This window comes from Coregonus lavaretus (assembly GCF_964263955.1).
Source record: "Coregonus lavaretus genome assembly, contig: HAP1_SCAFFOLD_4373, whole genome shotgun sequence".
NCBI lineage: Eukaryota > Metazoa > Chordata > Actinopteri > Salmoniformes > Salmonidae > Coregonus > Coregonus lavaretus.
The window spans coordinates 27940-49899 of NW_028160076.1; the positions used below are offsets into that span (position 1 = coordinate 27940).

Consider the following 21960-nt stretch of genomic DNA (forward strand, 5'->3'; position numbering starts at 1 on the left):
AAGTATTTAGTTAGCCACCAATTGTGCAAGTTATCCCACTTAAAAAGATGAGAGAGAGGCCTGTAATTTTCATCATAGGTACACGTCAACTATGACAGACAAAATGAGGAAAAGGAATCCAGAAAATCACATTGGAAATTATGGTGGAAAATAAGTATTTGGTCAATAACAAACGTTTCTCAATACTTTGTTATATACCCTTTGTTGGCAATGACACAGGTCAAACGTTTTCTGTAAGTCTTCACAAGGTTTTCACACACTGTTGCTGGTATTTTGGCCCATTCCTCCATGCAGATCTCCTCTAGAGCATTGATGTTTTGGGGCTGTCGCTGGGCAACACGGACATTCAACTCCCTCCAAAGATTTTCTATGGGGTTGAGATCTGGAGACTGGCTAGGCCACTCCAGGACCTTGAAATGCTTCTTACGAAGCCACTCCTTCATTGCCCGGGCGGTGTGTTTGGGATCATTGTCATGCTGAAAGACCCAGCCACGTTTCATCTTCAATGCCCTTGCTGATGGAAGGAGGTTTTCACTCAAAATCTCACGATACATGGCCCCATTCATTCTTTCCTTTACACGGATCAGTCGTCTTGGTCCCTTTGCAGAAAAACAGCCCCAAAGCATGATGTTTCCAACCCCATGCTTCACAGTAGGTATGGTATTCTTTAGATGCAACTCAGCATTCTTTGTCCTCCAAACACGACGAGTTGAGTTTTTACCAAAAAGTTCTATTTTGGTTTCATCTGACATTCTCCCAATCCTCTTCTGGATCATCCAAATGAACTCTAGCAAACTTCAGACGGACCAGGACATGTACTGGCTTAAGCAGGGGGACACGTCTGGCACTGCAGGATTTGAGTCCCTGGTGGCGTAGTGTGTTACTGATGGTAGGCTTTGTTACTTTGGTCCCAGCTCTCTGCAGGTCATTCACTAGGTCCCCCCGTGTGTTTCTGGGATTTTTGCTCACCGTTCTTGTGATCATTTTGACCCCACGGGGTGAGATCTTGCGTGGAGCCCCAGATCGAGGGAGATTATCAGTGGTCTTGTATGTCTTCCATTTCCTAATAATTGCTCCCACAGTTGATTTCTTAAAACCAAGCTGCTTACCTATTGCAGATTCAGTCTTCCCAGCCTGGTGCAGGTCTACAATTTTGTTTCTGGTGTCCTTTGACAGCTCTTTGGTCTTGGCCATAGTGGAGTTTGGAGTGTGACTGTTTGAGGTTGTGGACAGGTGTCTTTTATACTGATAACAAGTTCAAACAGGTGCCATTAATACAGGTAACGAGTGGAGGACAGAGGAGCCTCTTAAAGAAGAAGTTACAGGTCTGTGAGAGCCAGAAATCTTGCTTGTTTGTAGGTGACCAAATACTTATTTTCCACCATAATTTGCAAATAAATTCATTAAAAATCCTACAATGTGATTTTCTGGATTTTCTTTCTCAATTTGTCTGTCATAGTTGACGTGTACCTATGATGAAAATTACAGGCCTCTCTCATCTTTTTAAGTGGGAGAACTTGCACAATTGGTGGCTGACTAAATACTTTTTTTCCCCACTGTAACTACATTTTTAATAAAGAACTGTACAAATGATACACTTGTGACATCAATATTTAAATATTGTAAAATAATAATTCAATACAGTAATATGAGATCTGTATGTAAAACATTTACATTTGATATTTTAGTCATTTAGCAGATGTTTTTTATCCAGGGTCTGGTTTTCCAAAAGCATTATAAGGCCAAGTTCATCATTAGAACCTTGGTAGGAGCATTGTTAAATCTCTGAGCTGTTTCCCAAAACCATCGTTATTAACGTTGCACTTGAAAACGCTCATATTCTAACACCTGCCTCAGACCACTTGTAGAACAGCCAAGTGCGTCGTTAGATGCTATTTTGCCCTCTCGCGTCACTTTATACACAGAACATCTCCGCTAAACATAGAATCACATGGTTTATCCGTCTCTTTTTGACCACCGATAAATTCAGAACAAAGTTGACTACAAATACAAAGTTGCCAATGTCTTTGCAATTGATTCAAACAAGGGAAGTACACAAATTATGCTTCAAATGAAAACAGAGATGACTGCATTACAATATAAACAGTAGGCTATAGGCCTATTTCAATCATATTGGAATATATTCAATGTTCAATATATTTAGTTTTATTTTGCTACTTGTAGGCTACTGTCTGTAATTTGTCTCAATATATTTCATGATGTGTAGCCTAACATGTGACCAATGATGTGCCAAATATGTGATTTAGTGCATTTTTATTGTGTAAGCACTAGAATAAACTACCTCAATATTTGCAGCCGTAGGTAGTAATATCTTTCTAGAAGCTGATCCGTGGTCAGTATTGTGAAATAATTCTAATGTTATGGAAAGATTTGAATGGACAAAACTGATCCGAGAGCAGCGCTCCCCTTCTTTCGATCCTATCAGTGTCGATACATGCTCCACCTGAGGTGCTGACCTGTTGCAACCTCTATAACCACAGTGATTATTATTTGACCCTGCTGGTCATCTATGAACATTTGAAAATGTTGAAGAACGATCTGGCCTTAATGGCCATATCCTCTTATAATCTCCCCCCAGCACAGCCAGAAGAGGACTGGCCACCCCTCAGAGCCTGGTTCCTCTCTAGGTTTCTTCCTAGGTTCCTGCCTTTCTAGGGAGTTTTTCCTAGCCACCGTGCTTCTACATCTGCATTGCTTGCTCTTTGGGGTTTTAGACTGGGTTTCTATATAAGCACTTTGTGACAACTGCTGATGTAAAAAAAATATATAATTGTGGTACGCATATGAAGCAGACCAGGCCAGGGTTTAGGGTTTGAGAAAACAACGTAGTAAAAATGACTTCCTTAGTTGTTAGTAAAAAAAAAATAACTCAGCATTGTTGGTTAAGGGCTCGTAAGTAAGCATTTCACAGTAAGGTCCACACCTGTTGTATTAGGAGCATGTGACAAATCTAATTTGGATTGATTGATTTGTTCATTTTATAAATGTTCTGTCTTTAGTAGTTGAACACATTATTACTTCAACCTCGTGAAAGTGACAAACTGACACGTTTTCATGTTAGTCAAAAACAACTTTATATGGAAGGAGTGCCTTTGATTTGACGGCCTGCACATGCGCAGTTCGGCGTGAGACGACTGTTCGGCGTGAGACGACTGCTCGACCTTATGACATGTTTTTACGCATGACCTTCAAATTAAATTAAATGAAATTGTATGTCACATGCGCCGAATACAACAGTGGTACACTTTACCGTGAAATGCTTACTTACGAGCCCTTTCCCAACAATTTAGTTAAAAAGTAACAAAAATTAGCTAAATAAAAAAAGGAAATAGTAACATAATAAAATAACAATAATGAGGCTATAAGGAGTACTGAGTCAACGTGCAGGGGTACCAGGTAGTTGAGTTAATAACTAGACTATATACAAGGAGTACCAGTACTGAGTCAATATGCAGGGTACCAGGTAGTTGAGGTAATATGTACATGTAGGTAGCGGTAAAAGTGACTAGGCAATCAGGATAGAGATGACATCTCATCCAGGGAGTGCACACACACTCCCTGACAGACACACACACACACACACACACACACACACACACACACACACACACACACACACACACACACAGGGATGGAATGTAGTGTTTGTTTAATATTGTTTCAGGACTATGAAAATGGAAAAAAGGTTTAGCCTATGGATTATGAAAACAACAAAAATAAATGGGAAAATGGGAGAGGAGAAATGACTAGAGACAGTGTTGTTTAACTCACTGACCATGACCCATGAGTTCTTCTTACCTTTGTTCAGTAGAAAAGTCTCCCTCTCTAAACACTATAGGACGATCCATAGACCGGTCACTCTTCATGGACACACAGCTGGGTACAGGGGAGGCTGGTCTCTCCTGCTTGATTGGACTTCAACACAACAGAGACAAACATTACTAATCTACTCTGAGCTCAGATTTGGAAACATAACAAGAGTTTCAATCACTTAATGGCTTCATTTCAGAGAGACAAATGTTTTTTTTTGCAAAATGCTATATATCTAATGAACTCTCAGAAAATTTAGTAGTAATGCTAGATTTTACACAGTTAAATGTAACAAATACAGTGGGGAAAAAAAGTATTTAGTTAGCCACCAATTGTGCAAGTTATCCCACTTAAAAAGATGAGAGAGAGGCCTGTAATTTTCATCATAGGTACACGTCAACTATGACAGACAAAATGAGGAAGAGAAATCCAGAAAATCACATTGGAATTTATTTGCAAATTATGTTGGAAAATAAGTATTTGGTCAATAACAAACGTTTCCTAATACTTTGTTATATACCCTTTGTTGGCAATGACACAGGTCAAATGTTTTCTGTAAGTCTTCACAAGGTTTTCACACACTGTTGCTGGTATTTTGGCCCATTCCTCCATGCATATCTCCTCTAGAGCAGTGATGTTTTGGGGCTGTCGCTGGGCAACACGGATATTCAACTCCCTCCAAAGATTTTCTATGGGGTTGAGATCTAGAGACTGGCTAGGCCACTCCAGGACCTTGAAATGCTTCTTACGAAGCCACTCCTTCATTGCCCGGGCGGTGTGTTTGGGATCATTGTCATGCTGAAAGACCCAGCCACGTTTCATCTTCAATGCCCTTGCTGATGGAAGGATGTTTTCACTCAAAATCTCACGATACATGGCCCCATTCATTCTTTCCTTTACACGGATCAGTCGTCCTGGTCCCTTTGCAGAAAAACAGCCCCAAAGCATGATGTTTCCAACCCCATGCTTCACAGTAGGTATGGTATTCTTTGGATGCAACTCAGCATTCTTTGTCCTCCAAACACAACGAGTTGAGTTTTTACCAAAAAGTTCTATTTTGGTTTCATCTGACCATATGACATTCTCCCAATCCTCTTCTGGATCATCCAAATGCACTCTAGCAAACTTCAGACGGACCTGGACATGTACTGGCTTAAGCAGGGGGACACGTCTGCACTGCACGATTTGAGTCCCTGCCGGCGTAGTGTGTTACTGATGGTAGGCTTTGTTACTTTGGTCCCAGCTCTCTGCAGGTCATTCACTAGGTCCCCCCGTGTGTTTCTGGGATTTTTGCTCACCGTTCTTGTGATCATTTTGACCCCACGGGGTGAGATCTTGCGTGGAGCCCCAGATCGAGGGAGATTATCAGTGGTCTTGTATGTCTTCCATTTCCTAATAATTGCTCCCACAGTTGATTTCTTAAAACCAAGCTGCTTACCTATTGCAGATTCAGTCTTCCCAGCCTGGTGCAGGTCTACAATTTTGTTTCTGGTGTCCTTTGACAGCTCTTTGGTCTTGGCCATAGTGGAGTTTGGAGTGTGACTGTTTGAGGTTGTGGACAGGTGTCTTTTATACTGATAACAAGTTCAAACAGGTGCCATTAATACAGGTAACGAGTGGAGGACAGAGGAGCCTCTTAAAGAAGAAGTTACAGGTCTGTGAGAGCCAGAAATATTGCTTGTTTGTAGGTGACCAAATACTTATTTTCCACCATAATTTGCAAATAAATTCATAAAAAATCCTACAATGTGATTTTCTGGATTTTCTTTCTCAATTTGTCTGTCATAGTTGACGTGTACCTATGATGAAAATTACAGGCCTCTCTCATCTTTTTAAGTGGGAGAACTTGCACAATTGGTGGCTGACTAAATACTTTTTCCCCCACTGTAACTTCATTTTTAATAAAGAACTGTACAAATGATACACTTTTGACATCAATATTTAAATATTGTAAAATAATAATTCAATACAGTAATATGAGATCTGTATGTAAAACATTTACATTTGATATTTTAGTCATTTAGCAGATGTTTTTTATCCAGGGTCCGGTTTTCCAAAAGCATTATAAGGCCAAGTTCATCATTAGAACCTTGGTAGGAGCATTGTTAAATCTCTGAGCTGTTTCCCAAAACCATCGTTATTAACGTTGCACTTGAAAACGCTCATATTCTAACACCTGCCTCAGACCACTTGTAGAACAGCCAAGTGCGTCGTTAGATGCTTTTTTGCCCTCTCGCGTCACTTTATACACAGAACATCTCCGCTAAACATAGAATCACATGGTTTATCCGTCTCTTTTTGACCACCGATAAATTCAGAACAAAGTTGACTACAAATACAAAGTTGCCAATGTCTTTGCAATTGATTCAAACAAGGGAAGTACACATATTATGCTTCAAATGAAAACCGAGATGACTGCATTACAATATAAACAGTAGGCTATAGGCCTATTTCAATCATATTGGAATATATTCAATGTTAAATATATTTAGTTTTATTTTGCTACTTGTAGGCTACTGTCTGTAATTTGTCTCAATATATTTCATGATGTGTAGCCTAACATGTGCACAATGATGTGCCAAATATGTGATTTAGTGCATTTTTATTGTGTAAGCACTAGAATAAACTACCTCAATATTTGCAGCCGTAGGTAGTAATATCTTTCTAGAAGCTGATCCGTGGTCAGTATTGTGAAATAATTCTAATGTTATGGAAAGATTTGAATGGACAAAACTGATCCGAGAGCAGCGCTCCCCTTCTTTCGATCCTATCAGTGTCGATACATGCTCCACCGGACGTGACTGATCCAGTTTCTGCTGGTCTGCCTGCGGATATGGAACTCTGACCTGTTCAATGGATGTGCTACCTTGTCCCGAACCTGCTGTTTCGACCCTCTCTCTCGCTCTACCACTCCTGCTGTCTCGACCTCTGAATGCTCGGCTACGATAAGCCAACTGACATTTACTCCTGAGGTGCTGACCTGTTGCAACCTCTATAACCACAGTGATTATTATTTGACCCTGCTGGTCATCTATGAACATTTGAAAATCTTGAAGAACGATCTGGCCTTAATGGCCATATCCTCTTATAATCTCCCCCCAGCACAGCCAGAAGAGGACTGGCCACCCCTCAGAGCCTGGTTCCTCTCTAGGTTTCTTCCTAGGTTCCTGCCTTTCTAGGGAGTTTTTCCTAGCTACCGTGCTTCTACATCTGCATTGCTTGCTCTTTGGGGTTTTAGACTGGGTTTCTATATAAGCACTTTGTGACAACTGCTGATGTAAAAAAATATATAATTGTGGTACGCATATGAAGCAGACCAGGCCAGGGTTTAGGATTTGAGAAAACAAAGAAGTAAAAATGACTTCCTTAGTTGTTAGTAAAAAAAATGTAACTCAGCATTGTTGGTTAAGGGCTCGTAAGTAAGCATTTCACAGTAAGGTCCACACCTGTTGTATTAGGAGCATGTGACAAATCTAATTTGGATTGATTGATTTGTTCATTTTATAAATGTTCTGTCTTTAGTAGTTGAACACATTATTACTTCAACCTTGTGAAAGTGACAAACTGACACGTTTTCATGTTAGTCAAAAACACCTTTATATGGAAGGAGTGCCTTTGATTTGACGGCCTGCAATTGCGCAGTTCGGCGTGAGACGACTGTTCGGCGTGAGACGACTGCTCGACCTGATGACATGTTTTTACGCATGACCTTCAAATTAAATTAAATGAAATTGTATGTCACATGCGCCGAATACAACAGTGGTACACTTTACCGTGAAATGCTTACTTACGAGCCCTTTCCCAACAATTTAGTTAAAAAGTAACAAAAATTAGCTAAATAAAAAAAGGAAATAGTAACATAACAAAATAACAATAATGAAGCTATAAGGAGTACTGAGTCAACGTGCAGGGGTACCAGGTAGTTGAGTTAATAACTAGACTATATACAAGGAGTACCAGTACTAAGTCAATGTGCAGGGTACCAGGTAGTTGAGTTAATAACTAGACTATATACAAGGAGTACCAGTACTGAGTCAATGTGCAGGGGTACCAGGTAGTTGAGGTAATATGTACATGTAGGTAGCGGTAAAAGTGACTAGGCAATCAGGATAGAGATGACATCTCATCCAGGGAGTGCACACACACTCCCTGACAGACACACACACACACACACACACACACACACACACACACACACACATACACACACACACACACACACACACACACACACAGGGAGGGAATGTAGTGTTTGTTTAATATTGTTTCAGGACTATGAAAATGGAAAAAAGGTTTAGCCTATGGATTATGAAAACAACAAAAATAAATGGGAAAATGGGAGAGGAGAAATGACTAGAGACAGTGTTGTTTAACTCACTGACCATGACCCATGAGTTCTTCTTACCTTTGTTCAGTAGAAAAGTCTCCCTCTCTAAACACTATAGGACGATCCATAGACCAGTCACTCTTCATGGACACACAGCTGGGTACAGGGGAGGCTGGTTTCTCCTGCTTGATTGGACTTCAACACAACAGAGACAAACATTACTCATCTACTCTGAGCTCAGATTTGGAAACATAACAAGAGTTTCAATCACTTAATGGCTTCATTTCAGAGAGACAAATGTTTTTTTTTGCAAAATGCTATATATCTAATGAACTCTCAGAAAATTTAGTAGTAATGCTAGATTTTACACAGTTAAATGTAACAAATACAGTGGGGAATAAAGTATTTAGTTAGCCACCAATTGTGCAAGTTATCCCACTTAAAAAGATGAGAGAGAGGCCTGTAATTTTCATCATAGGTACACGTCAACTATGACAGACAAAATGACGGAAAAAAATCCAGAAAATCACATTGGAATTTATTTGCAAATTATGGTGGAAAATAAGTATTTGGTCAATAACAAACGTTTCTCAATACTTTGTTATATACCCTTTGTTGGCAATGACACAGGTCAAACGTTTTCTGTAAGTCTTCACAAGGTTTTCACACACTGTTGCTGGTATTTTGGCCCATTCCTCCATGCAGATCTCCTCTAGAGCAGTGATGTTTTGGGGCTGTCGCTGGGCAACACGGACATTCAACTCCCTCCAAAGATTTTCTATGGGGTTGAGATCTGGAGACTGGCTAGGCCACTCCAGGACCTTGAAATGCTTCTTACGAAGCCACTCCTTCATTGCCCGGGCGGTGTGTTTGGGATCATTGTCATGCTGAAAGACCAAGCCACGTTTCATCTTCAACGCCCTTGCTGATGGAAGGAGGTTTTCACTCAAAATCTCACGATACATGGCCCCATTCATTCTTTCCTTTACACGGATCAGTCGTCCTGGTCCCTTTGCAGAAAAACAGCCCCAAAGCATGATGTTTCCAACCCCATGCTTCACAGTAGGTATGGTATTCTTTGGATGCAACTCAGCATTCTTTGTCCTCCAAACACGACGAGTTGAGTTTTTACCAAAAAGTTCTATTTTGGTTTCATCTGACCATATGACATTCTCCCAATCCTCTTCTGGATCATCCAAATGCACTCTAGCAAACTTCAGACGGACCTGGACATGTACTGGCTTAAGCAGGGGGACACGTCTGGCACTGCAGGATTTGAGTCCCTGGCGGCGTAGTGTGGTACTGATGGTAGGCTTTGTTACTTTGGTCCCAGCTCTCTGCAGGTCATTCACTAGGTCCCCCCGTGTGTTTCTGGGATTTTTGCTCACCGTTCTTGTGATCATTTTGACCCCACGGGGTGAGATCTTGCGTGGAGCCCCAGATCGAGGGAGATTATCAGTGGTCTTGTATGTCTACCATTTCCTAATAATTGCTCCCACAGTTGATTTCTTAAAACCAAGCTGCTTACCTATTGCAGATTCAGTCTTCCCATTCTGGTGCAGGTCTACAATTTTGTTTATGGTGTCCTTTGACAGCTCTTTGGTCTTGGCCATAATGGAGTTTGGAGTGTGACTGTTTGAGGTTGTAGACAGGTGTCTTTTATACTGATAACAAGTTCAAACAGGTGCCATTAATACAGGTAACGAGTGGAGGACAGAGGAGCCTCTTAAAGAAGAAGTTACAGGTCTGTGAGAGCCAGAAATCTTGCTTGTTTGTAGGTGACCAAATACTTATTTTCCACCATAATTTGCAAATAAATTCATTAAAAATCCTACAATGTGATTTTCTGGATTTTCTTTTCTCAATTTGTCTCTCATAATTGACGTGTACCTATGATGAAAATTACAGGTCTCTCTCATCTTTTTAAGTGGGAGAACTTGCACAATTGGTGGCTGACTAAATACTTTTTTCCCCCACTGTAACTACATTTTTAATAAAGAACTGTACAAATGATACACTTGTGACATCAATATTTAAATATTGTAAAATAATAATTCAATACAGTAATATGAGATCTGTATGTAAAACATTTACATTTGATATTTTAGTCATTTAGCAGATGTTTTTTATCCAGGGTCCGGTTTTCCAAAAGCATTATAAGGCCAAGTTCATCATTAGAACCTTCGTAGGTGCATTGTTAAATCTCTGAGCTGTTTCCCAAAACCATCGTTATTAACGTTGCACTTGAAAACGCTCATATTCTAACACCTGCCTCAGACCACTTGTAGAACAGCCAAGTGCGTCGTTAGATGCTATTTTGCCCTCTCGCGTCACTTTATACACAGAACATCTCCGCTAAACATAGAATCACATGGTTTATCCGTCTCTTTTTGACCACCGATAAATTCAGAACAAAGTTGACTACAAATACAAAGTTGCCAATGTCTTTGCAATTGATTCAAACAAGGGAAGTACACAAATTATGCTTCAAATGAAAACCGAGATGACTGCATTAAAATATAAACAGTAGGCTATAGGCCTATTTCAATCATATTGAAATATATTCAATGTTCAATATATTTAGTTTTATTTTGCTACTTGTAGGCTACTGTCTGTAATTTGTCTCAATATATTTCATGATGTGTAGCCTAACATGTGCACAATGATGTGCCAAATATGTGATTTAGTGCATTTTTATTGTGTAAGCACTAGAATAAACTACCTCAATATTTGCAGCCGTAGGTAGTAATATCTTTCTAGAAGCTGATCCGTGGTCAGTATTGTGAAATAATTCTAATGTTATGGAAAGATTTGAATGGACAAAACTGATGCGAGAGCAGCGCTCCCCTTCTTTCGATCCTATCAGTGTCGATACATGCTCCACCGGACGTGACTGATCCAGTTTCTGCTGGTCTGCCTGCGGATATGGAACTCTGACCTGTTCAATGGACGTGCAACCTTGTCCCGAACCTGCTGTTTCGACCCTCTCTCTCGCTCTACCACTCCTGCTGTCTCGACCTCTGAATGCTCGGCTACGATAAGCCAACTGACATTTACTCCTGAGGTGCTGACCTGTTGCAACCTCTATAACCACAGTGATTATTATTTGACCCTGCTGGTCATCTATGAACATTTGAAAATCTTGAAGAACGATCTGGCATTAATGGTCATATCCTCTTATAATCTCCCCCCAGCACAGCCAGAAGAGGACTGGCCACCCCTCAGAGCCTGGTTCCTCTCTAGGTTTCTTCCTAGGTTCCTGCCTTTCTAGGGAGTTTTTCCTAGCCACTGTGCTTCTACATCTGCATTGCTTGCTCTTTGGGGTTTTAGACTGGGTTTCTATAAAGCACTTTGTGACAACTGCTGATGTAAAAAAAATATATAATTGTGGTACGCATATGAAGCAGACCAGGCCAGGGTTTAGGATTTGAGAAAACAAAGAAGTAAAAATGACTTCCTTAGTTGTTAGTAAAAAAAATGTAACTCAGCATTGTTGGTTAAGGGCTCGTAAGTAAGCATTTCACAGTAAGGTCCACACCTGTTGTATTAGGAGCATGTGACAAATTTAATTTGGATTGATTGATTTGTTCATTTTATAAATGTTCTGTCTTTAGTAGTTGAACACATTATTACTTCAACCTCGTGAAAGTGACAAACTAACACGTTTTCATGTTAGTCAAAAACAACTTTATATGGAAGGAGTGCCTTTGATTTGACGGCCTGCAATTGCGCAGTTCGGCGTGAGACGACCGTTCGGCGTGCGACGACTGCTCGACCTGATGACATGTTTTTACGCATGACCTTCAAATTAAATTAAATGAAATTGTATGTCACATGCGCCGAATACAACAGTGGTACACTTTACCGTGAAATGCTTACTTACGAGCCCTTTCCCAACAATTTAGTTAAAAAGTAACAAAAATTAGCTAAATAAAAAAAGGAAATAGTAACATAACAAAATAACAATAATGAGGCTATAAGGAGTACTGAGTCAACGTGCAGGGGTACCAGGTAGTTGAGTTAATAACTAGACTATATACAAGGAGTACCAGTACTGAGTCAATGTGCAGGGTACCAGGTAGTTGAGGTAATATGTACATGTAGGTAGCGGTAAAAGTGACTAGGCAATCAGGATAGAGATGACATCTCATCCAGGGAGTGCACACACACTCCCTGACAGACACACACACACACACACACACACACACACAGGGAGGGAATTTAGTGTTTGTTTAATATTGTTTCAGGACTATGAAAATGGAAAAAAGGTTTAGCCTATGGATTATGAAAACAACAAAAATAAATGGGAAAATGGGAGAGGAGAAATGACTAGAGACAGTGTTGTTTAACTCACTGACCATGACCCATGAGTTCTTCTTACCTTTGTTCAGTAGAAAAGTCTCCCTCTCTGAAGAATATAGGAAGACCCATAGACTTGTCACTCCTCATGGACACACAGCTGGGTACAGGGGAGGCTGGTCTCTCCTGCTTGATTGGGCTTCAACACAACAGAGACAAACATTATGTCTCTCATCTACTCTGAGCTCAGATGGGGAAACATGAGAAGAGTTTCATTCCAAAACGCTATATATCCATTTTCAGAAATGTTAGTAAATTAGCTTCTATTGTTTAAAGAAATTATCAAATAAATGGCTGTGTTTTCTCACTAGCTAATCATGGCATGGGGTTGTTCAATGACAGACATGTGTTTGTTTAAAATCGATCACTTAATGGCTTCATTTCAGAGAGACAAATGTTTTTTTTGCATTTTCTGTTTGTGGTTTTAGACTGGGTTTCTATATAAACACTTTGTGACAACTGCTGATGTAAAAAATGTATTCAGGGAATGCATATGAAGCAGACCAGGCCAGGGTTTGGGGTTTGAGATGTCAATGAGAGATACAAATGACTTCCTTAGTTGTTCATTTAGAAAATGTCCTGTCTTAAGTAGTTTAACAAACTGACACATTTTAATGTTAGTCAAAAACTACTTTATATCGAAGGAGTGCCTTTGATTTGACTGCCTGCACATGTGCAGTTCAGCACAAGACGACCATTAGACCCAATCAATGAACAATAATTGAGTCACCTCTGGTAGAGAAAAATTTATTTTCCTAGTACATTCATTGTCAGATTCATCAACCAGCAGCGAGCACTCTGCCTTCTCGAACAAGTAGCCAACTCAGCCCCAATAAGAAGCTTGTGCCGTCAGCGGCAGCGAGTACTCTGCCTTCTAGCGCAAGCGAGGGGAATGTTGAGGTACATTTGCATGATGTAATTTATTGGCGGGCTGGAAGATGCACTCTTGTCTTATCTATTCCGAGGTTGTTTACTCCCAATATCAGATATTAAGATAATTTTTTATAATACATGAATACTAGGGTTGAGGTTAAAGCATCTGACTAGTGATTATTTACCCGGGGTTCAACACCTGCTATAGTCACTATTTAATTGCTCTTCCAAAAGCATCACAGGCCTAATGCGAGATATATAGCTAACTAAAGTATTGAGTGAACATCTTAGAAAATCATGGGACATATAGTCTTTAGTTGCATGCTATTTTATGTTAATCATATTGCTGCTTGTAGCCTATAACTGATGCTTCGTGGTCATATGCTGCCATCTATTGGAAATATTTAGCAATTAAAAGTTATTAATTCACGTTCAGACATTGGTGAGGCAGCTGAGAATAAAGTGTATTTTTCTTGTTAATTCCTTAGATCAGTCTCAAACCTGCCCCACCTATCCGATGCCATTTTCTGGACTTTCACATAGAGAATACTAGGTCACCCAGTTCAAAGCACATTTGAAAAATAAAATGTATGTATCTTGTTTATCAAGCGTTCTGCCTTGCAATAATAAATATCATAAAATAACTAATAACAACAAAAAAAGCAAAATGCGTAAACAGGTTTTGATTAACAAAATAATCAAAATGCTATTTAATACTATAATTGTATTTACTAACATAATAATATTATTACTAAAATAGTTTCTAAAAGTGTTCTAGGCTACCCTACCCTTAAGGCTGAAATAGGTAATACGTAGGGTAATAGTTTCTGTATAGCACTTTGTGACATCTGCTTGTGTAAAAAGGGCTTTATAAATACATTTGATTGATTGTTAGGTTTAGGGTTTTTATGGCAAAAAACAGTATTGGTTTATATAAAATAAAATAAATAATATGCCATTTAGCAGACGCTTTTATCCAAAGCGACTTACAGTCATGCGTGCATACATTTTTGTGTATGGGTGGTCCCGGGGATCGAACCCACTACCTTGGCGTTACAAGCGCCGTGCTCTACCAGCTGAGCTACAGAGGACCACAGTTTATAGCTCTCTTGCGCCTCCCTGTGGCCGTCTGTGGTTACTACATCACTCATTCATGACACTTGCTAGGTTCATAATCTGAGGTAGCAACTGCATCCGATCTACAAATCCATTAGCTAGACCACCCGATTAGACAACAATCACCCCATTATATCCATTTGGTTTGCAACTCTGTGAACCTGTGCAGCATTCGCTCAAATTTGATGCCTACTAATAAAGATTTCGATGCATATCAAATTACCCAGAGGCCATTTAGAAACAACAAATCAAAGAAAATGTGTTATTTCTTAATTTAAAAATGTATAACGGCTGTATAAATCGGCCACCTCTTGAAAAGGAGGACAGGGACATGCGTTTTGTTTAGGTTGTACACCTTTTTCTGAAAACATGGTTAACCATGCCATCGCTAGCGCTATGGGTTACCACAAGGTGAACTGTGAGCCATAAGTAGGCGTAACCTTGTTAATAATATATTACCTGAGGTAAACCTACAGGGTTAACGCTCACCAAGTAGCCGTAACCTTGTTAATAATAAGTTACCTGAGGTAAACCTACAGGGTTAACGCTCACCAAGTAGCCGTAACCTTGTTAATAATAAGTTACCTGAGGTAAACCTACAGGGTTAACACTCACCAAGTAGCCGTAACCTTGTTAATAATCAGTTACCTGAGGTAAACCCACAGGGTTAACGCTCACCAAGTAGCCGTAACCTTGTTAATAATAAGTTACCTGAGGTAAACCTACAGGGTTAACGCTCACCAAGTAACCGTAACCTTGTTAATAATAAGTTACCTGAGGTAAACCTACAGGGTTAAGGCAGGCAGGTCTCATTGATAACAATAGTGAAGCTGGCATTGTGACGCAGAACAATGGGCTGGGAATAGAACGTTTTGAAGGCGAGTCGGTGTCACGGAGCTCAATAGAACTATTAGGAGCTGGTAGGGTGAAAAATTCCCAAACATAAGGCCTGTTGTTTCGCGATTACTTCATAACCAGGGACAGAAGGTAATATTATGAAACTGGGCTCCATGGCGGATGCAATGAACTAATTTTATCAGAAATAAACGTAAAAAATGTCACTTGAGGCGCCCCAAAAATAATATTTAAAAGTTCAGTCCTTGGACACAGAGGGGTTAAACACTAAAGTTACCGTCCATCTAGTGAAGAGAAGAGAACCGGACAGAGGGAGCGTAGGCCAGCATCCGTCAACGAGAGAGGGAGAAGCCCTCCACGGTATTTAACAGGTGGAAGAAACAACCAGGGAGCTCCATCGGTCCACAAGAAATGCAGGCAGCCGGTGATGATGTAGTGGTAGCTAGGATAACTAGGATGCTGCTGGTAGAGTAGCTAGCTTAGCTCGCTGTACCGACTAGCTTGGCTAGCTAGCAGGTCGTTTGTCTGTCCCTCGAGGATGATGACGAATCCGGTGAACCACAAGATGAAACAAGAATAGCGAGTGAAAAGGATCTGGCTACACTCATACTGTCACTGACCATTACGCAAAAAAGCTAATTGAACAATAAACGTTGGTGTCTCAACACTGTAACGAACTCCGTCGTTATTCCCCAACATCACCTCAGCCCACTCTGCGCGTAACTGGACAATATGCTTGGCGCCACACCGTACGTGGACGCGGACAGTTCCAGAACGCGGACATGAGCAGAGCCACGCAATAAACTAAACCCAGTCTTTACAGTGGCTTACATTAGTAATATTCATGTATTTATTTTTTATATGTAAAACAAACATTCAACGTTTTTTATAACAATATTTTGAGGTCTGGGCCCAAAGTATCTCAGAGTAGAAAATTGGTCGTATAAGTGCTGAGAATAAAGACTTCTACTCTTATGGGTATAAATTAAAGCTATGCATGAAGCCTAAAGTCCCACCTAGTCGGCAGATATTTAGGACACCTCATGAGCTGTCCTAACCAGTTAAGAGTTAACAGCAGGTGTCTTGATAATACTATAGAATAATGCAGTGAGTCAGTGGTTCCTGCGGCACATGTAATTGCTTTGGAGTAGTTTAAATTGTTTTCTATATTTCTATATGATCAATCCATAATAATATAGAACTACATGGAACAGTATCTCTTCAGCTTTTGACAATGATTTCTGTATAATAATGATGTATAATAAGTGTTGGTGATTCAATAGCCTAGTTAATCATTCCATGACTTTTAACACACTATCTATCTATGTTTTGCTCAGTCTGGCAAATGAGTTGGAGCTGTGGCAGGTGTTGGACCTGTGGCCGAAAAGTGTCCAGTTTGAATCCCGGGCCAGGCGCTGGAAAGAAGGGGCGTAATTGATCTGATCACTGTAGGGCTGTTGTGTTCACGTCCTCAAAACATTCACCTTTCATTGGGCCCTTGAGCAAGGCCCTTAACCCCACAACATGCTCTCCATCCAGGGGCGCTGCACTGCAGCTTGAACCTGTGCTGGTCTCAACTGTATGTGTGAGGTCTGCTGTTTGGGGGGGTTGAGAACGGATTAGACGTGGGCCATCGTTCAAACAAAGAGATGCCTCCCTGGCCAACAGCGTGTTGGCATATAACGAAGATCAATTCTACCCCCCATACAATACTTTTATACACAGTAATTACTTTTTTTATATATAATAATACTAATACTAATACTAATACTAATACTAATACTAATACTAATACTAATAATAATAATAATAATAATAATAATAATAATTAATTATACACATTACATTTTGGATAGATAGTACTCAGACATCTATAGTGTTTACAGTATTGACTATTACCGATCATGATCTTTTTTAATCCCACCCCTCTGCTACTCTCAGCCCCGCCCACCTATCTCCGTAGAACATCCTCTTTTGATTTCCACCTGCCATGTTTTTTCAAATGTGCTGTGATGTCATACATGCATGTTTAACCTTTCTAGTCGCATAGTATCCACAGACTGTAAGTTAAAGATACATATTTTTCATAAGAGTATTGTTCTATTGTTGATTGACTGACTATGGCTTTCCAAATCCCCAGCAGTTCTGATCAAAGAACCCTATAAAAGGTTTCTATATATAACTTTTAGTGGTTCCGTATATTAAGCAGGTGATAGAACCCTTTTTGGTTTAAACAGGACTGTTAATTTGACGGTAATATTGTCAAAATTCCGCTTGTAACTACGATCAGAATTAGTAAAAACAATAAGGTCATGCATGACAACATATTAGACAATAACTAAGAGTAGGATAAATGATTGTGTCATGCAAAACTTCTATAGATGTGTGTGTGTGTGATGGTAAAGATGTGTGTGTGTGTGTGTGTGTGTGTGTATGCTGGTAAAGATGTGTGTGTGTGTGTGTGTGTCTGTGTGTGTGTGTGTGTTTGTGTGTGCTGGTGAGACATCCACATATCACAGTCAAATATACAGGATACAAACATTTCATTCCAGCTATATAGTGTTTTGCAAAACAAAAATTCATACACAAAAATCTATTAATTAAAATCTTAGAACAACAATATTTGACAGACACATGAAGGTACCCATAAGCAATCATTTCTGATGTAAAATAACAAACGTGAAAAAATTGTGGATATAACGTTTTAGAAATAAACTCCTTATAAATTCTTAAACAACATTGTCATCTCACCTCTTAGCTTTGGTGTCATGTTCCCCAGAGAGACTCATTTTAGAGGCAGGGCCCCCCTCCTCTCTCTCTCCAGAGAGACTCATTTTAGACCACTGACCCCTAAACAGAGATGCAACATGTTGGTTGTGGTGAACACAGTGACAACTAATTATTGAAGGTCAATTGTTCTATTTTATTCATTATCTCTTAGAAATCAAACATTTACTAACAGACACGTCCGAACAGTCAGGATTTAATGCAATCACATGAACATGTAGTCATGACTGATATTTCTCACCTTTTCTCCATGTAGTGAAGCTAATAATAATAATAATAATAATAATAATCATAATAATAATAATAATAATAATCATAATCATAATCATAATCATAATAATATTAATAATACAATAATAATGATGGATCCAGTTCCAACATATCTCTAACTTTGAAGTATACAGTGGGGTCCCAAATTATTGACTCCCTTGATAAAGATGAGTAAACATGACTGTATAAAATAAATCATTCAAATACTGAGCTATATTGTATGCTCAAAACAATGGTACATTAAATTATTTTATACTAATACGTTTGCTCAGAGAAAGAGATTTTGTTTAACAAGTAATACGTTTTTCCTCAAAAAGGTAGGGGTCAAAATTGACCCCCCCTTTCAATACCTCCCTTGCGAGGATAACGGCACTGAGCCTTTTTCTAAAATGTTTTATGAGTTGGAGAACACTTTAGGAGTGATCTTAGACCATTCCTCAATTTAGAATCCTTCCAAATGGTCAACTACAGGAAGTTAAGGTACAACTAAACACACAATAAAGAAACAAATCTCCCTAACTGACGGGAGGCTTGAATCTTAGTCATTTACCCACCGGCCTCTTACTACTATCCCAATGTATACATTCTACCAACATCACACATAAATTATCCCTGGTAGGATCCTTACTACTATCCCAATGTATACATTCTACCAACATCAAACATAAATATCCCTGGTAGGATCCTTACTACTATCCCAATGTATACATTCTACCAACATCATACATAAATAATCCCTGGTATGATACTTACCTTGCAGCCTGAATTCAAAAACAGAACATGTCAAATCATCGAGATGTTCCTTTGTGCTGAGAAAGAAACCTTGGGAAAAGTTTATTCACCTCCCCAATGTCAACTGACTTTGTGTAATTTTTGTTACTGATTAATTTAACATCTGCTAAAGTCTAGTGACATTGACCCCATGTCAGAATAATCAGAAAACCAGTTGAACCTGTTTAGGAGAAAAGCCATGGGTTTCCAACATGGCTGTGTAGCTACTGCTAGAGGTCTCATGGATGGAATGGCATTTATATTTTTAATAATTTCATCATTAATAAACGGTTTTGTTATATTTCAGTATTCTGTCATGTATATAAAGTGTAATATTGGGATGTAAACTCAAAATGTAATACATTTCAACTCTGTATCTGACATGGTCCAGGTGTCTTCTTTTTTTAAAGCCCATAACCATGTGTGTGAGGTGTATACTTTTGTTTCAAAGTAGATTTGTTTAAGAATACCAAGAAACACTGTGTGACCCTGATTTAGGCCACTGCAGTACAAGGTTAATCATTAAAAACAATACGGTATGAACAACTGGCAGTGTCCAGGACCAGTGATTCAAGTCTGAGGTTCCATCCCAAATGGCACCCTGTTCCCTACATAGTGCACTACTTTAGACCAGGACCAATAGGGCTGTAGTAGTGCACTATATAGGGTGCCATTTGAGGAGGCAGACTGAGTGTTATCCAGTCTTCTCTCTCTCTCTCTCTCTCTCTCTCTCTCTCTCTCTCTCTCTCTCTCTCTCTCTCTCTCTCTCTCTCTCTCTCTCTCTCTCTCTCTCTCTCTCACTCTCACTCTCTCTCTCTCTCCCTCCCTCCCTCCCTCCCAGGCTGTTAGGTTAATGGATTATGGAAACCTACTGAGAATCTGCCCTACAGAGAGACCTACAAATTAACATGACTAAACTATTTTAGTAAAAGGGAATTGCATTAAACCGTGTTAAACACATTTCCATGTATGTTGTTCTCTCTCTCTCTCTGTTTGCAGGACTAGAAATTGGGTTTAAATCAGGTCAATACAGCCAGAGAATGAATTATATATCCTCAAAACGTAGACACATGTCCGTCCACATGCTGGCTCAAACCTAACCCTAACCCAACCCTAACCCTGTCCCTAACCCAACCCTGTCCCTAACCCTATCCCTAGCTCCAATCAACAGCACTGTGGAAAGGACTTATGCCAAGTTGTTTGGATGAATTGTGATCTGTATGATTTTTAACAAGCAACTCCACTCTACTACAAAGTTAATATTCAATGTGATAAAAACAACTTGTTCCTTACTTTTTATTGTTAGAAACCACTTTTCAGACCTTGTTTTTCCATTACCACATTTAAATGTACCCCTTGATTTCTGTTGAAATATTTAGTGTTTGTGTGTGTATCTTGTTGCCACGTTTCCAGCAGAAGGGATCCAGGTGGGTATCTGAAGTTCAATTGATCCTGATTGTTTACAGGTTTGATGCCAGGAACAACTAGTGAAGATATCGACACACAATAGCTTTCATTGGTTCTACGGTTGGTTCAGCTAGATATGTAGTCTGTACCTCATTATAGATCCATCTGTGGTTGGTTCAGCTAGATATGTATGCTGTACCTCATTATAGATCCATCTGTGGTTGGTTCAACTAGATATGTATTCTGTACCTCATTATAGATCCATCTGTGGTTGGTTCAGTTAGATATGTATTATGTATCTCATTATAGACCCATCTGTCAGCATTGTAAACAATGTCAAGTCTAGAGTGGAATGTCACACACACAGTTTGTGATACCACAACTGTCTCACAACAGTTCCTCTGCATTACAGCCCCACCCTGTGGTTAACATCAGTATTGCAGCTGTGTCAATCAGGCAGGTTTGGAGTGGATGAATGAAATAATCTTTCAAGGGTTTTTATTTATCTAAACATTCTTTTTGTTTTTTTTTGCCGCAAAATTGTCTTTGTACAGAAAGGGCACACGTACAAGACACACATAACTAGTATTGTTAAAATCATTTAATAACACAACACTAACAACCAGTCTATACAGTAGAAGAACGGCAGAGACAAAACACCATTTTCATTTCAGAATCCTAGTAGACAATACAATAGTTGCTATTTGGCGTATCACAAAGATTTAAAACAGTAATGCTCATTCGTTCATTAACACAATTATAATTCGTTGTATCCTAAACATATCCCCATTTTCCTTCATCAAGAAAACTGTTGTTGTTTATGAATGAACTTTGTCTGAAGGAGATGACTAGCCTGATGGCCAGTCTGTTCTTGCTTTCTTGACAACTCTTTATGGAATTGTCATGTTTGACTTGACAATGACAAGCTAGGAGTTGACACTACTCTATAGTAAAGCAAAATAAACATTTAAAAGGTTTTTAAAATGTTCGCTTTTTCCCTAAACGCTGATATCACAGCTTTATCTCTTTGGCACAGAGGAGAAAGTATGAAAACAACAAGCGCTCTAACAATGAACTGAGCTCAACAAAGCAACTCAACCCCACTATGTACTAAAGGTGCTCTAACAATGAACTGAGCTCAACAAAGCAACTCAACCCCACTATGTACTAAAGGTGCTTTAACAATGAACTGAGCTCAACAAAGCAACTCAACCCCACTATGTACTAAAGGTGCTTTAACAATGAACTGAGCTCAACAAAGCAACTCAACCCCACTATGTACTAAAGGTGCTTTAACAATGAACTGAGCTCAACAAAGCAACTCAAACCCACTATGTACTAAAGGTGCTTTAACAATGAACTGA

The 21960-nt window shown here is 39.4% G+C and overlaps 1 protein-coding gene across 1 annotated transcript in view; it reads right to left on the minus strand.

Moving 5' to 3' along the window:
• Positions 1-18432, minus strand: part of LOC311122198 (NACHT, LRR and PYD domains-containing protein 3-like) — a 33123-nt gene extending 14691 nt beyond the window's left edge. The window contains exons 1-4 of the mRNA XM_084196589.1: positions 18113-18432; positions 12540-12656; positions 8237-8353; positions 3820-3936 (exon numbers count right to left, since the gene is read on the minus strand). Of these exons, the coding sequence (XP_084052715.1) occupies positions 3820-3936; positions 8237-8353; positions 12540-12656; positions 18113-18195 (434 nt within the window). The 5' untranslated portion in view covers positions 18196-18432. The remainder of the gene's footprint in view (positions 1-3819; positions 3937-8236; positions 8354-12539; positions 12657-18112) is intronic.
• Between the last annotated feature and the right edge of the window lie 3528 nt (positions 18433-21960).